We start from the raw sequence: 18120 nt of genomic DNA, 5'->3' as shown, positions 1-18120 counted from the left end.
CAAAGGGTTCATTAGATAAAAACAAGTTCTTTTGTTTATTCATTCACTTCATTCATTTCCTCACATATTCCACAATGTTAAGTTGTAAGCCCCATGTAAGGTCACTGCCCACAGGGAGCCAGAACCAAGAAGGGTAACTGGGCTGCACATGGTGAGGCTGTGAGAGAGGCAGACGGGCGAGCAGAGCTGAGAAAAGGGTCCCTAAGGCAGCCTGGTGGCATCAGGTAAAACTTCCCACAGCAGGTCATTTTGAGCTTTCTCTTGGAGAGGCTGGTCAAGGACAGATCAGCCAGAGAAAATGGCACATTCAACTGCCTAGAAGCAAAAGGGAGCCCTGTGCAGCTGGTTAGTCTGGCTGGGGTAGAGAGCTAAAGGCCAGCAGCAGTAGTAGTGGCTGAGAGTGAACCTACAGAGTGGGACAAAGGACTCAGAAGATGCTGAAGTTCTTGGAAATGGGGTCGAGAGGTTTTAAGCAGAAGAATGATATTGGCAAAACTTTGTTTTAAAGCCTTCACCCTGGCTTTAGTGTGGAGACAGGTCAAAATGATGTAATTATGGGAGGCAAATGATGTAATTATGGGAGGCAAATGAGAAACCTTGTGCAATAATTTGAGAGCAAAATAGGATCAATCTTGGCCAGTCCACAAAATCTGGGTCTAAGTTACAGAAAGGACTAGGGAGAAGGAAGATTTGGACTCAGCTGAAGTGGCCTTTGCATGGGTTTGCTGAAGAGCTAGTAAAGAAATAGTGTAAAGGAGGGACAGTGCAAAGGTACAAGTTGGTGGACGTAGCTCTGAGGTGGGCTGGTTCCGCAGGGATGCACCCAGCACATGCAGGGCATGTGGAGGGAGAGAGCCTTCAGGAGTGAGGAGCCCACATGTGTGGCCCACAGCAACACCAGAGGGTCTGCCTCCCCAGGATCAGGGAGTTCTTCCTCTGCCCTGGCTTTATAGTCCCCACTTTTCCTCCTTGTCACGTTAGGCTTAGAATAGGCCCGACATGGCCAGTCTCCCCAAGCTGGAAACCAGAACTGATGTCATAGCTAATCTTTTGGTTGGGGAGAGGCAGAGATTTGAGATGTTTAGAAGACCATCAGTAGAGTTGGATGATGGATTGCCCTGGGTGGTGAGCAAGAAGATGGAGTCATCACAGTGGAGTATTGTCTTCCTACTGCTCATTCTGGAGAGATGGAGGAGGAACAAGAGTGCACATCAACTGAACACTCCCCACAGGCCATCAGTGGGCATATTTTCACTTAGATCTCACAACACCCCTCTGAAGTGGGTAGAATTCTCCTCACTGTTGAGTTGAGGAGCAAAGCTTAGAGGAACTATGCGTCTCACAGTACGCAGCAGAGTCAGGACTGACACCTGGCCCTGGAAAGCCCCGTCAACAATTATGTTTCCTCTCACACAAGGGCCTTTCAGTATTGTCATGCTCAACTTCTTAATTTCTCTGATCTCCTGTAGTAAGCAGAAAATAATATTTCTATCACTGAACTATACTGGTGACTTCCTTCCTCATCATTTTTTTAAAAGTTCGAGAGATAGCTTTTGTTTATCAGCTATTCCAGTACAAGTTCTTCCAACAGGACACGTCAGCTCTCTGTGCAACCTGAGCTCAGTGTACAGCTTCCTGCCAGGGAGCTAATTTTGTGCCATAGTTTTACAAACAGAAGAGTTCCTTTGATGTTTTGAAACAGTTCAGCCTGTTGGAGATAGCGTGAGTTTTCCCTTATCTACAGATTTGCAAGGTGGTGTTATCTTTCAGAAACCAATGAATATATTTCCACAGATTGATATCTAATAGTGTATCTTTTTAGGGATTATGAGAAAAAATATTCCATGGAATTTAGGTTATTTTTGATGAGGGTGAGAATTAAAATGTGGAATATTGCTTCTCTGCATTTGTTTGTTCAGCCATGTCACCTGAGAACATGAGTGAAAGTGTTAGATATATCCAAGAGTGTGGTCTCTTCTAGGGAACGGAAATCCAATCAAGAAATGGGGAAGAAATCTATGAAGTGTATAAAATTTGAAACTATAAAAGCATGCTCCAACTGATTGCTGAAAAAATGCAATGCATAGGAATTAATGTGTGACCGTTATTAAAACTGACACAGTAAGAAACAGAAAACCTAAACAGTAAGCCCAAAATGATTGTCTCTACCTCCCATATTACGTCATTCTGACCTGTCTCCACACCAAAGAGCTCCTTTTCTCCTCACCCACAGGTACACCTTTCCCCAAACCTGCTCAACTTCCTGCTTTATCAATTTCAGCACCCGCTCTTGGCCCCGCCAGAAACCCTGATGTCATCCTCATCTCATGCCCATCACTACTCCTACCCACACTACATCTTGTGGTCTCCCCTCACCCCAGTTCTATTAAGAAATAATTGATGTGCATCACTATATGTTTAAGGCATAGAACATGATGGTTTGATTTGCATTTATTATGAAATAATTACTGCAATAGGTTCAGCTAATATCTTCTTGTGTAGATACAATAAAAAGAATAAAAGGTAAAAAACTTTGTGATGAGAATTGAGATTTACTTTCAACAACTTTCCTATATATCATGTGTCAGTGTTTGCTATAGTCATCATGTTGTATATTACATCCCTCATACTTATCTTATAATCAGCAAGTTTGCCTTCTGACCATCTTCCTTCAATTTGCCTCCCCCAGACTCTGCCTCTGGTAACCAGAAGTCTGATCTCTTTTTATCAGGTCCCCCCCCCCACCCCCAAGATGCCACATATATGTGAAATCATATACTATTTGTCTCTAACTTATTTCACTTAGCATAATATAATTCCTTCAAGGTCCATCCGTGTTGTTGAAAATGATAGGATCTTTTTTATGGCTGAATGACATTCCATTGTGTTTTAGTGTTTTCATTTCCTTTGGATATATTCCCAGAGATAGAATTGTTTGATCATATGGTAGTTCTGTTTTTATGTTTTTCAGGATCTCCATACTGTCTTCCATAGTAGCTGTACCAACTTACAATCCCAGCAACAGCACACAAGGATTCTTTTTTTCCACATCCTTGCCAGCATTTATGTTGTCTTGTTTTTTTGATGATGGCCACTCTAACAGGTGTGAAATAATCTCAGTTGTGGTTTTAATTTGCATTTCCTAATGACTAGTGATGTCAAATACCTTTTCATGTACCTGTTGGCTATTTATGTATCTTTCTTTAGAGAAATATCTATTTAGGTCCTTTGCCCATTTTTTAATTGGGTTATTTAGGGTTTTTTTTTTTTGCTATTGAGTTGTATGAGTTCTTTATATAATTTGGATATTAATCCCTTATCAGATATGATATGGAAATATTTTTTCCCACCCAAAGGTTTCCTCTTCACTTTGCTGATGGTTTCTTTTGCTGTGCAGAAACTTTTTAGTTTGATGTAGTCCACTGATTGTTTATTTCCTTGCCTGTGCTCTAGGTGTCATGTCCAAATTATCATTTCCAAGACCCATGCCATGCTTTATTCGTGTTTTCTTCGAGTTTCATGGTTTCAAGTCTTGTAATTTTTGTGAGTGATATGTTACTACCTTTTTTAATTCTTCCTCAGGTTTCCTGAATCTAAACTATGTTCTTTCTGTTACTTGGTTCAATCCCTCCCTCACCTGTCATCTCTCAGTTGAACTGTTACAGTAAGAACCTCCTATCTGGTACTGATGCCAGTGCCCTCTGGCTCCGTCCCACGTCAGAGTGGGTACTAATGAATGACTTCTCCCCCCAGCAAGCTGATCCTGCACTATGCTTTTTAAAGCTTTTGTTGGGTTAAGATTGCTTGGGCATTATATTCAAGGGTGACAAGGTGAGCTGCTAAGAATTTAATGCAACAGTAAGAAATACCAAATAGATTTTGTTCAGTTACTTTAGAAAGTGTATACCCTGCCTGTTTTGGTGAGGACTCTTGCTATTGTATTTGTAAAGACATTGCTAAATGGTTATTGCACTTCTAGTTCCTGTAGGAACAGCAGGCACTTCTGTGATACAGAGCTTACTAGCAGAGCTTTTCTGCATTTTCCCATGGGTCATGAAGACCCACTGGCAAGGAAAGAGGAAGGAAAATAAAGGAGAGGCTGCCCCCTGGTGTGGGAGTGAGTTCCTGAGACACTACCCTAAAGAGAAAGGACGGAGAGATGCTGCGGATTCAGCTGCTGCAGACAAGGGAATCGACAACCCTCTGCCTAATGGCCCTGACCACACACTTGTGGGTGGCTGTGCAGGTGCTGGGTGGGGGTGGAAGCTAGGTGGGGGGAATGCTAAATGCTAAATAAGCATTTAGCTGCAGAGATCCAGGAACCTAGTAATGGTGTCGGTAGCCCAGGTTTGGCCTACTGAGCTGCTGACCTTTGAACCAACTGCTGAAACCTGGGCAACCCATCTTGTGGAGCAGCCAGCCATATCGGACTGAAGATCTGAGGCCCTTCCTGATTCCCTAGGCTATATAAACCCCAGACTCCAGGGGCAAACCCAAGGGAGAGGGTATGGCTCCTAACAAATAATGAGGTTATTCTGCTGCCAACACACTGCTTTTTCTTTTTATCTACAGTCATCACTATTGGGATTGAGTATGGTTTCTTCAGAAGCCATTGAAGATACTTACACGGTGATTCTTACCTGAAGAATCAAGTCAAGCTTGAGAGGCAAACTGCAGAGCAGGAAAGGTAGGGACAGAGCCCTAATGACATTGTCTGAACCCCTGCTTGCACTAACTTGAGTCCCTGAACTCGGCAACTGCCTTCCTGGACTTCCTTTTTCTGTTAGGTTACTTTGGGTTCTATACTTGCCACTGATGAAGATATAACTAATATGAAAGGAAAACACTGATGAATTTGGAAAGTCATTTAAATTCATAGCTAATGTAAGAGGAAATGAAAATATGTGTACTTTGTGGAAGAAACTCAATAGATAAAGCATGGGTAAAGGACAAAGGCAAATACAAAGAAGCATTATACTGAGAAGCAGCATGTGTGACAGGGAGGAATTTCCTTTAGAAGAGATTGATTGGTGGGAATATAACACAGTTTGACAAATCCTCCAGGTGATTCCAATGCACACTAAAGTTGGAAAACCCCTGTTCTAGTTAGTGTTTCAATACATGATACACCTGTACTTCTTACCATCAAAAAATGTGCAATTTGTCAAGAACAGTAAAGTCACAGGTGCACAGACAGTAAACAAAAGATTATCTGTACTGATGGAAAAGCTAGAGACAGATATACCTGAAAGCTATTGGTTATACCTCTGAGATTGGTACCACGTACCTAACAGGAGAAGCTAAGTAACAGGTTTAGAAATTCAGAAAAAACAACCCTGGAAACAACCACCCTGACTTTTGTTCTTCACAATTCACCATTTCCCAAAAGGAAGTATGACTGCAAGACTGTTAGCCATAAAGATGCAAATCTTTCACAATCCATAAACCTCTTTTCTTGGAACATAACTTTCTATCCTACTGCCAACTCCCCATTCCCAAACTGCCTTTGTCACCTTTTAAGTTTCTTAACTAATAACATTTTTAGGAACTCAGGCAAAAAATGTGGGCTTAAAATAAAAATAACCTGTGGCTTATTGGCCATTCAGATAAACTCCTGAAGCTCACTGCTTTGCAAATTGTGACTATCTCATTTAAAAGTGACTTAAATTGGAGCTGATTTTCATTTAGAATGTCAAAGAGCAAGTATAATCATGTGTGCTATAGTAGTTCTTATATGCCTTTATGCTTACCATAGTAAAAAACACTGCCGTCTTAATTTTAAAACTTTTTCTTGGTATATCTATTATGAGAGATAGAAGAGCTGGATATGAAGTTGCCCTGCAAACTACTTCCCTTCTTATACTGATAAGTTAACTCCTATGACAAAATCTGCGCAATTACCTGGCCCAGAGGCTTCCGCAGTATTCTAATGAAATCTGACAAGGACTGAGTCAGGGTCCTCTGTTTTTGCATGTCCACAGATCACTGATCATACTCTATGGTGCTTTGCATTCATATCCTAGAACAAAGTATATGTGTTGACCAGACACTGTTACTTTTGGGAATGAGTTCCTGATCTGTGAGGACAGCAGCTACAAATAAGGCTGCACATCAGCAGGTGACAAATTCAGAGTCCTTCACATTTTCCTTAAAACAATAGTTCTAACTCTTACCTTGCCTAACAGAAAACTCAGTGGCAGATTCAAGGGAAAAAATGGGCTGAAGTTCTTAATGCTACCATTTAATTGTCTATCTGAAATGCCTGTCACACATATGAAACAGGTCTATGACCACTGCCTCCAAATGCTATAAAGAGCATCAAGACTTACATCTTTAGGTATTTTAGTAGTCTACAAAAAATAGCATGTCAAATTGGATACTCCACCAACATATTTTGTGTATCCACTATCTGAACTGAAACTAAATGGTCCTTTCTGATAAGTATACCCTAGGATTTGTGCCATATTTATGTGAACAGTTAAACATAAAACTACCAACTATTTGCTCAAACCCTATAAACATCTTGTTGCTACACAAAGACAGACACATATCAAAGACATTACATTTATCTTTCTTCTGGTGAATGAACAAAAAACCCTGCTCGATCAAAGATGAGTTACGTTCCTGATATTAGGAAATGCCACATTCATAGTTGGCCTTTGAATTCTTTTTTAACTCCCCAAAGAGAATAAAAGCAAGAAGCAAAGATTATACAATGGACACATCCATTTGGCTTCAGATCTATTAAGGCAGCTTGAAGTCAGTCTGTGTTTTTCTACCTGTATAGAAAGTTTGGAAGTGACAGTCCAGCACAGCCCTCTCAGTTATGGTTCAGAGAGCAGTAAATGCATGACAGAGATGTCCCTGGAGATAGAGACCTGGGCGGTAGGCCAACATCCGTTACCTGATTTACCACATGACTTTGGGAAACTCCCTATATTGCTCCAAGCTGCTTTCTCAAGAGTAAAAAAGGGATAAATAGCTGTCCAGCATATATAACATACCTACTGTAAAATGTTGAAATGAGAAATTGAAAAAATTGTAAATCAGTTTTACAAGTATGTTAGAAAGGAAAGAATCAGATTATATTCAGGAACTAGGAATCCATTTAATTTTCTAGTTTCCTCATCCATAAATGCATGATTTGGACCAAAGATAAAGCAAAATTTAAAAAGATAAATAATTTTCCTAAAAATCAGAATGAGCTACATCTTATGTGGCTCAATCACACTATCAGCATCAATAGTGATCATTCCAAGGCATGAATATTAAGGTAAAAGCCATTTAAAAACTCACATACCAACAATAATTTAAAACCAAAGTTGACATAGATTTATAAAATATATGAGTAGACATTAAATAGTTTTAATGAATCCACTTCCTTTATTGCAGTAACCTCTTTACAAAGCAGCAACTGCAATACTCAATGTTAAAACATTAGAAAAGCATTTGTGTGACAGTTATAGTACAGCATTATCAAAATATGACATTTTCAAACTTGGTAAACATCCACCAGAGCTCAAATCTTTAAATTATTTCCATAGTCTTTAAAAATATGTAATGTCAGAAAGCATATAAAAAGAATGTAAAAGGAAACCTAAAATACCAATGAAATAATGGAACAAATAAATATCTGATTTAATTAACTATTAATAATTATCTCACCACCGCTAATCCCACTGAATTTTTACCTATAGAAATAATGAACTGCCAAATGCCATTGCATAATTAGTTTCCAAGTTATCACCAATGATTAGAACTGAAAAAAGACACTAAAGTAATCGAATTTAGTATAAATAAAATAGAGTAGAATAGCTTTAACACTATCTAGCAACTCTAAGAACTAATTATTGAACTTTATTAGAGCACTACAATAACCTTGAAATTTTTGACCTGGTATCTAGTGTTAAGGAAAAGTAATGCATTTTTTAAAAAGTGAAAAGCTTCTTACATTACTTCACAGAGAATATTACCCTCCCCATTATGCATACTTAGATATATTTTATGTACTTTATACACATGTATGATGCATGACATTTGGTTCCTGCAGTATAGATCACAATGATGTTTTCTGAACAGGGAGAACACGGAAAGAAAAGTAAGTGTACCTGTGCACATTTCAAGATAGCAGCATTCAGTTCATGCCCTATTATCCATTTAAAAAATTCAAACATAAATATTGTTTACTGAGTAATACGACATTTCTACCGTCTTTACCCCCAAATACTACAAAAACTGTAATAAATGCAACAATGCTGTGAGTTATAGGTAGGAAAAAATATTTTGGAAAAACAATTACTTCATTTTCTTAACATTCTGATTTCAAAATTATTATCAGATCTCCATTTTTATATTAACTTAGTTCATATTCACGCAGCTAAAATACTGCACTATTAACAACAGTAGTAATTTTTATAGCTTTCTATCAAGATTCATTAAAACCTGCATAAATTCTTCACCATTATAACTTACACCAATGAACCCACTCTTTAGATGAAATGTTCTCCACTTTCTAACTAAATGGTAACTGTGAATGACATGCCCTTCAAATGATCATCTCTTTTCTCCAGGAAACCTGTCTCTATCTAATTTTGAACTTTTGTGTATTAAAACAAAATTTTAATCTAATGAGTCTTGATCACTTAAAATGCAAAAAACCCAGCAACATAAATGTCATTATATATACATATATGCATCTGTGTATGCATATATACACACACACACATACAGACATGTAGATATATATCCCTTGAAATGTTTTTAGGAAATCCTTCCTTGAATAAAAAATGAAAAATTTCACATTAATAATTGTATATAAAGCTTTTACTAACAGTACATATGCACTGTCGTATTTGTAATAGTAGACTGATGTCAAAACAGACATTTCAAAAGCACGAACTGGCAGTTTTCTTAACACAAGTTTTAAAGTATTAAGAGTGGATTAGATTTAAATGTTCAGAATAATCTGTTCAAACCTGAGTATATTAATTAAGACTATGTGTACTTGACAACTGAATGAATTAAGCCTAAAAACATTTCACTAAAAAACCAGTGGTCCATTTAACCATTTGATGAAACATTTAATGATTTATAAAGGATGGTGTAGTGAAATTCCATGTAGTGTTTATTGAGATATTCTATGAAATGACAGTATTTTTCCTCCAGAAAAATTGTTTAGCATTTCTTAAAAGTCCCTCAGATTTGAGAAAAACTCTAGGACAAATCACTCTTCTAATAAATACAAATGATCTTGAGGATTTTTGTCCAAAGAATGACAATATATAATTTTTCGTTGGTATCTAGTACTGGATAAATCTTCAACCTTCCCTAAGGCTTTAATAATAATTGAATAAAGATAGAAGTATGAGCCACTTGGAAGTTAAAAAAAAAAAAAAGGTTTATTGGGCTTGTCCCTGCTAGGTCTACATTTATATATATTTATACAAACCTAAACTTGGGTCACTTTTTGGTTCCCATTTTTTTTTGCATTTTTCATTAACTTGCCCTAACCTTCACCTTTAATAGCTAACATATACCTTTACAAAAATAATAGAAAACATACAGTACTCAACATTAAACTGGTCAATGGAAGAAGAAAAGCAGTGTCCATTTTATTTTACGGTGAAAGAGACTAAAAATAAAAAATAATGGCTGAAGGCAAAGTTTGACATTCTATAAATTTATAAAAGACAATATATGGATGAAATTTGGTTATTTTCAGAAGGCACCGCAAGGCTAAAGGCTTTTTGTATTCCTTTCATCAATCAAAAATAACACACTTTTATTGCTATTCAAGTAGCAAAGAAAAACTTTACTCTCATGAGCTTTAGTCCAACAACAAGGAATCACCATGAAAACTGAGACACATTATTGACTACAACTGAAGTCTCCATACACGTATCAATGGAACAAATTTCCCTGTGTGCTTTCAAATTAATGAAATAGTGAAAGAAAAGTCACAGTTCACCATTGTGATGTTAACGTGTCACTGAAGATTTCAGTTACTTCACTAGGCAATGAAGTACCATCTGTAGGGCTGTCCACTGTATAGAACATTTAAGAATAGAATGTAAGGACACTCTGATGATTCCCACGGACTAGGAGAATGGGTGGTAGGTCCTGAGATAGAGCTTCTAACCACGCCATGTAGAGAGCACTAGACACAGCACCTTTTCGTGCAACCGGGAGACTCCTGGTATCAAAAAGAGAAAGGAAATTCAGCAATGCATTTAAGTTGAAAAGAATAAAATGTAATAAAAATTAAATTATGTCACAATATAGTAACTAAAAATTACTGTAGTAAAATAATATTTTTAAGTGCAGGGAAACTCTGCATATAGTATAGCAACTACTGTACTCCCATAACACTATTTCTACTTTTTCAACTTTGAACAAAAGGTTTAAACATTTTTTTTCATTAGAATAGCATAACACATTTAGTGCCTAACATCAAACCCCTACTTTCCCCTTCTTCAATAAGTATATAATTCTTTTAGAAGAAAAGTATGTTTCTATCTGAATTTAGAAAGTAAGTAAAATTCAAACATAATTATTTCTACATATTACTTGTATCTTCTCTCTCTGAGCTTTCACTTCTACTTGTAGATGGGGGCAGTAGTATGCTCTGTAGTGTTTCTCGATTTCTAGCAATATGTTTTGTTTTAGCATGTTCCAATACAGATATCTGATCATCATTGAGCAAAACTTAAAATTTTCTGGTGCATTAAATGTTTGTTGTTAATCAAAAGCACAATCCTTTGGTGTTATTTTACGTAATCATTTGGTGTGTTTTTGAAGGCCTGAGCTTTCCTTACCTATTTAAGGACCCAGGCGCCAGGACTGAGAAAATTTGGGTTTAAGTAATACCAGGCTAACCTGGCTTAGTGGAAGGAAAGCCAGAGTGAGCATTAGCATCTGTGTTCACTGCAAAGACAATGTGTCTGTCTGTAAAGTCTGTGGGAACTTGGAGTGGGATTCAGACAGAAACCACTTCTTAAATTTAATTCTCCAAATAACTTCATTATTTCTATGAAGAAGATGCTTGGGTCCAAACTTAAACTTCGGGCCATCATACCCCTTAGCTTGATGGCTACACTACACTGTTTCCAAAGCTAAAACGAAGTTAAAAGGTGGGACAAAGGAGAAAGAAAAAAAAATCCAAAACAAACTATGACGATGAATTATTTAGATTCATGAGCTAAAGATTTTTCTTTCCTCCTACCTTAAATGATTTCTCCATATGCTTTAAGAAAAGTGTATTTTTAAAAGCTTGTTTTTTCCTCCTTATAACTACTAAGTCATTATGGGAGTTAAAAAGATATGTACTTGGTATAGAAATTAATCCTAATTGCACTGTCATAAAATAAATACTTAAGACAATCAGTACAGGTATTACTTACATGACAATGATATTAGCTGTACTTGAATGTTCCTTTAATAATTCATTTAACCTAATCTGCCGGTATGTCTGCAATTAAACAAGACAAAGTCATTCCTAGACCATTTCAAAATTAGAATCTATCGTGATTCATAAAACTGAAGTATACAAAAGAAACCAAAATCAATTTTGGTATAATAAAAATCAGTTTCATAATTTTTAAAAATTATTTATTTATAATGTCCACATATAAACCCAACTTAAAGTAGATTTAATTTACACACTGGTTACACCCTCCCCCCCACCAAATAACAAAGTGTAGTTCTTGATACTTATTTTTATGTCTTATTTTTTAAAAATAACATGGAAAGTTAATGAAAAGTAAGCAAAAGAGAAAGAATACCTTGGTCTTATAAAGTTCAAGTTCATTATCTGTTATTCGCCATGGTTCATCTTCTTTCATTTTATCTGCAATATCTTGTTCTTTATCATCTTCATGAAGTCTGTATGGCTCAATCATTTCATCAAAAGCTATAATACTTTAAAAGAAAGAATAATAACAATCTTATTTTGTATTACTTAACGATGAGATCTTAAACACAAAATTATAATTTAAAAAATTAGTGTTTTCCATCTATTGTGCCCCCCTCCATACTCTACGGATCTCTCTTTATCTGCCCCTGCTCCTATGTCCACCCCACCCCAAACCTAAGTAAATATTCACCACAGTAGCCAGAATGATCCCTTTGAGCAGTAAGTCAAATTGTGTTACCCCTTTATTCAAAACATTCAAAGGCCTTCCCAGTGCAAGCACCACCACTAAATGAAAGTAGTGTAAGAAGAGGCATCAGAACATTTTGAAGGGAGGAGTGGGCAAGTACTAAATATTTAAGGATGCAGAATTAATATCTAGATCCAAATATACTTAATAGGACAAAAGATAGTAAAAGAACATGAACAGCATTCCAATCCTCTATGAATTTGAAGAACATTTTTTCAGTATTGCAATACTGTGATTTATAAGATATTTGGTCTTCACCTACAGTTGCTGGCTCACAGCTCCCAAGACCCTTGGAATTTTCTGAGTGTTGAAAGTGATAAAGGTTTTTATAAAGTTAATGAGATGACTTTTGGACCCCATCCAAGGGTAGGGGCAAACTGCTAGGAGAACCCACCTTGTGATTAGAGGATTGAAATTTTCAGTCATCTCCCCTCATCCACCCCTAGCCTCCCAGAAGAAGGAAGGTGCTCCAGATTGAGTCAGTTGCTACTGAGCAGTGATGCAGTCAATCACAAGTATGTAATGAATCCTCTGTAAAACTGGGGAGGACAGCTCATTGGTCCCTTTCTCTCTTTATCTGGAGACCAGAATGCTTCCAAGTGCCACCTTGCCAGGCCCCAAGCCCCATAAGGCCAGAAGCTCCTCTGTTGGAAACCTTGCTCTATGTAGCCCTTCATTTGATTATTGATTTGTATCCTCTAATATCCTTGGTAACGAATCAGTAATCTAGTGAGTAAATGGGTTTTCTTGAGTTCTGTGAGACATTCTAGCAAACTGACAGTGAAGAGGGGGTCATGTGAACATCTGATTTATAGCCAGCTGGTCAGAAGTACAGGTAAACAGCCTGGGCTTGTGACTACAATCAAAAGTAGAGGGCAGTTCCTATGAGGATCAGCCCTTTACCTGTGCAATATGATTCTATTTCTGGGTAGAAAGTGTCCTACTTGAGTTGAATTCTCCGATGCTCTGCTGGTGTCTGAAAATTGCTTGGTGTGGGGAAGCCTCCTCGCACACACTGGAACTGAATCCTGAACACTCCTTTTCAAGTATCAGGTCTATACAAAGCTCCTGGTTTTTATTGTTGTATAAGAGGAAATAAATCTCTCCCTCAGTACATCCTTACAAGGTATAACCTCATTATTTTTTATTTGAAAAGAATTCTTTATGCCAGCTTCATCATTTATACAACATTTATCTGAGAATAATTAAAATTCTGCCTGGTAATATACATATAACTATAACAATCACTATATACCATTTTCAGATAGACTATTCCACAAATCTACTTTTGAATCTTGAAAATTTTGAATGCAATTATTATAGGCAAACTCTTAGATTCTCCTATTTTAGTAATAAAACAAAACAGTGTGAAGTAATTTGTATGTGGAGTAGGGACTGGGTGGTCACAGTGAGTGTGAGCAGAAACCATGGAAATTTGAAGAACCATGTGAAATTTCTGTAGCATTAATAATTTTCAGAAATTACTTATAAAGTGGTAATTGAACTCTGAGAATTTAAGGCCCTTAGACTTACTTTGATACCTATTATAAAAGCATGCCAACTATCAATGCTAAATTTAGAAAGCTGACTTCAAATGTAAGTAACAGCAGGCAAAAGGTCCACATATTAGTTTAAATTGAATGATCTATTACTGGAGTGTCTGAGTAGGTTATCCCAAAAGTATCCAAAAGTAATTTGTTCAATAACTTACTTTTCTTTCTTTGGTTTAGTATTAATGTCTCCTAGAACCATTATATCAGAGAAGTCTATCCGGAACTTGCTAAGCAGGGTAGCCATCCTAAAACAAAAATAAAGAGTGCTGAGATACATGAAGGCTGTATATAAGTAGTTTTATTCTATTTAGGGCTGAATCTGTATATCTGAAAAGCATGACTTATAGGAAATATACCTATCACATTCTAAACAAGTCCATCTGGATACATTCACAAGGTTGACGTCTCAAGTTCCCTGAGTAGAGACTTTTGTGTTATATTCTTTCACTTTCTCTGAATCTCTCCTAGTATCCAATAATGGACAGAGAAAGGTATTAATAATGAAATCTGAATGTAGCTAGTTCTTGAAAAATTAACTTTAGTCAAACTATTTTAAGTATATGGATTTCAGTAAAAACAAGTAAACAGTTATTTGTCTAATTATTTTTGGATAGTTCTTTCCTCCATGCCAAATGCATACCTCAAAAGGCTCAAATGTGACATTTGGGACCAAACTGAAGCAATAACAACTGATGGTAGATTAAGTACACAGTATTGCGGGGTTGTGGGGCGAGAATGAACTTGGACAGGCATGGGAAAGGAGCTTCAACAAGCCTCTGATTTCTCAGTAAATGCCTTTTTGGCAGCATAGCTGGCAATGATACCTTGGTGGCAACAACAGCAAAGTTGAAACACATGAACAGGAAAAGCAAATAAAACAGAATTTTGTTTTTAATAACATGAATATTCTAAATTAAGATATTAGGAAACAGATGAGCAACAAGTTTAATTTTTAAGTTATTTCTACTACTTCTTGTATAATTCACTATTTGAAATGAGTAAACACCTAGCTGAACTCTGGTATAAATCTACTAAGTGCCTGCTGTGTGTTTGTTATAGGACCCACAAAACTCAAATCTAAGACAGGAAAATAAACAATGAGTGGTATCAAGTGTATCGTGATCTGGGAAGGAAATATAACAACTAGTGGAGGGGAAGGGAAAAAATTAGGGAAGGTGTGAGGAAGAAGGTAACAACTGTCCTGAATGTTAAGAATGGAGTATTTTAATAGAGAAGTAAAGCTCTGTTTATAGTAGAGTAGGCAAAGGAGTGAAAGTCTGAAATCATATGCATATTTAGGGCAGGTGCAGAAATGCAAACTGAAGTATAAGGCACATCTTGGGGGAATAGAGGGACACATTATAAAAGACCTTGATTGTCACATTTAGCATAGACTGTCTAAAGTATGTAACAGAAAAAGTTATCAAGTATTTTGGGCAGAAGAATCATAAAATCAAAGTTCTGCTTTCCAAACATGAAATTGGGAGCAATGTGCAAAATACATGCTAAAAAGGTCCAGAGACACCACACAAAGCACTCAGAGAAGCACTGAGGCCAGAACTACATTGGCGACGGCACAGACAAATAAGGGGCGGATGACAACTGCACCTGCGTTTCTGACGTCTAGAGTCTACAAAATGTAGCCTATGTGTGCATGTGTAAGTTTTGTGCAATTTCTCGCTGATGTGAAAAAAAGCTGCTTGATACTTTAATGACAAATATTAATACTTTCTAAAATATCAATATATTAAAAATATTACATATCAGGAAAACTAAGTACCTACAGTTTAAAAATAAAGACCGAATTAAAAAGAATGAGGTTTTATTTGAAAATGTTCAGCTTTGGTATAGAACAAAGCAACATGACTGACATTTTATGGATTGCCTAACATTTATCCTATGAAATCTATACAGTAATAATAAAGTACTGCTAGTTAAATGCTCTTCAATTTAAAGTATACTTACGCTCTTCGGTCATGGTCTATTCTGTTTATTTTTCCACCAATGAATACTCTGATCTTACAATCTTTCCACTTTTTCTTGGTAGTTAGAAGGTAAGGTATCAATAAGGTCAAACCTGCATCATAAAAATATAACAAGAAATTACTTAATGAAAAACCTTTAATTCAATTAGGTCTCTAACAATATGTTTACAACAACTCAATATAAAACAAAATTTTTCTTTCTGTCCTTCCTTGATTCAGTCATAGAGCCATAGGCAGGCCTGACTAGGAGGGAGGCCCAGTGGAGTCAGGGCCCACGTGAGGAGCTCAGTGACATGGGATGGGGGCCTGGCCAAGCTGGGGGATTAGTCACATGCAGGAAGACTGGGAAAATGAGAATATTCATTAAAGCTAATGGGAGTGTCATTTCTTACTGACATTAGAAACAAAAAGAGAGAAGCTGGACCGAACCCTGCAGTGTCAGACTGGAACTGGTTTTCAATCTATACGCACACATCCAGACACACATGTATGTATTGCTCAGATCTGTCCACTCTGAGGACCTGGGGGCAGTGACATACTGGTACCAGCGAGCATGTCCAACACCCTGTTCTTTGTTCTCAGTACCACTCCCCACAAAAAGGAATCAGGGCTCCTTGAATAAAGGGTGACTCAGTAGCTGGTGTAAGGAAAGTACAGAACACAGCCTGGAACAGAGCCAATACATCTTACTGTATTGGAAAATAAGGAGTGACTGGGACACAGAAGTCAGACTAACCAGGAAGTCAGGGACAATTTGAATATCAAAATAAATAATGAGAATGACAAATCATATCCCACTGAATAAAATAGGATAGATAGAAATAAAAAGAAAGTTCTTCCTTACAGTAACATGCCAACTGATAAATGAGGAAGAAATAATAGGGTTGAAAACTCATCATTTGGCCACCATAAACACAACACAACAATAGATTCAAGTAGAAGTGTCAATGGATGCTAAAGATGGTGGTAAAAGTTTCAGTAACAATGGTACAGTTACATAATCACAGAGTAACTCCTCATCCCCCAAATACCTATAATTATAAAAGGGGGAAATAGTAAACTCTTCAGTGTATAAACATGGTGGAAACCACCTTACTTAATAGGCAAAACTAACTCCACCAGTGATGAGACGAAGCAGCATTAAGTGCCACCTGATGAGATACAGACAAAAGAACACAGCATCACTTGTGATATTTCTACCAAGAATACATACTTGAAACTAATAATGAAGCATCAAAAAGCACCCCAAATTAAGTGGTATTGTACAAAATGTTTGGTCTGTCATTTTTTTTAAATGTTAAGGTCATGAAGCTTAAGGAAGCTCAAGGAAGGACTTAGCACCTCTCAAACCGAAGGACAATGAAGAGATATATGACAACATGTGTGACACCTGATTCTGAAATTAATCCTGTTGCTTTTAGGAATGTTGGCAAAACTGGAATGGAGTCTACAGTGAGGAGTACATGTCAATTCTTAGTATTGATCCCACAACTTCAGTAAATTTAAAACTGTTCAAAATATACTAACAACCTTACCTCCATCATCAAAAAGCCACCAGACATCAATAGTATTCTTTCCTTGTTTTTTCTGAAACTGAGTACTAGCTTCAAGAAGCTTTTGGTCAGCTACATTTAAAGGTACAGCAGGGCCTTTGGATTCTAAAGGATTAAGCAGGAAAATAAGATGTAAAAGAGCAAATATCAAAGTCCCTTTTGCTGAATTCATACAGTTTTCTAACTTTTACACATTCAAATGTTAATAATGCAGACAGTTGTATATGGTATCCATCATAAGCTTTCAGTTGTTTATATTTAAACATACTTTTAAGATGGTTACAGATAAATACATCTTTACAATAGCTAAGTTCATCCAAATTATACTAATTTCCAGAATTTTGAAGCATTCTGAATGAAAGAAAATCATAAATACCAATCAAGAAAATTATAACTGCTGGATTTTGACTTTTGAAAAGCTGTTTTAGGCTAACTGGACAAATTAAGTTCATGACTATTTCATGAATATATTTCTTTTGTAATGTGGTTTCTCAGTAATTTAAAGCTCAAAAACAATTTTTAAATAAAATGTTGTTATCTGTAATATGAAACACAGAAGGAAGTGGAAGACATACCAATACAATCTGACAATTATCACAGTGAAACCTCTCAGTCTAAGGAAAAACTCCCATTTTACCTAGCATTTGTCCCCTTCGTATGTGACACTGAATTCTAGAGCCATATAGCCACATCTTTCTTTGAACCACGGAAAGATGGTGGGAACTCCCAGGAAGGGCACCACCATATGTTACAAGTGGAAAGAACAACATACCAAGGGAGTTCCCATTTATATTCCCAGGAAATTAAAAAAAAAAAAAATCAACACCAGCTCTGTGAGCAAGCAAATGACTATTATGAAACTCCTAAACCA

General features: G+C 36.7%; 1 protein-coding gene across 2 annotated transcripts in view; it reads right to left on the bottom strand.

The window, feature by feature from the left end:
- Positions 1-7360: 7360 nt before the first annotated feature.
- SLC12A2 (solute carrier family 12 member 2) overlaps positions 7361-18120 on the bottom strand; it is a 90365-nt gene continuing 79605 nt past the window's right edge. For both annotated transcript variants that reach the window (XM_028531312.2, XM_028531320.2), the window contains 6 exons: positions 17232-17354; positions 15677-15788; positions 13870-13956; positions 11781-11916; positions 11400-11467; positions 7361-10192 (listed from right to left, as the gene is read on the bottom strand). In XM_028531312.2, the coding sequence (XP_028387113.1) occupies positions 10057-10192; positions 11400-11467; positions 11781-11916; positions 13870-13956; positions 15677-15788; positions 17232-17354 (662 nt within the window). In that variant the 3' untranslated portion in view covers positions 7361-10056. The remainder of the gene's footprint in view (positions 10193-11399; positions 11468-11780; positions 11917-13869; positions 13957-15676; positions 15789-17231; positions 17355-18120) is intronic.

The sequence above is a fragment of the Phyllostomus discolor genome, chromosome 3 (assembly GCF_004126475.2).
Source record: "Phyllostomus discolor isolate MPI-MPIP mPhyDis1 chromosome 3, mPhyDis1.pri.v3, whole genome shotgun sequence".
NCBI classification, from domain to species: Eukaryota; Metazoa; Chordata; class Mammalia; order Chiroptera; family Phyllostomidae; genus Phyllostomus; species Phyllostomus discolor.
This window is presented reverse-complemented; position numbering and strand designations above follow the sequence as displayed.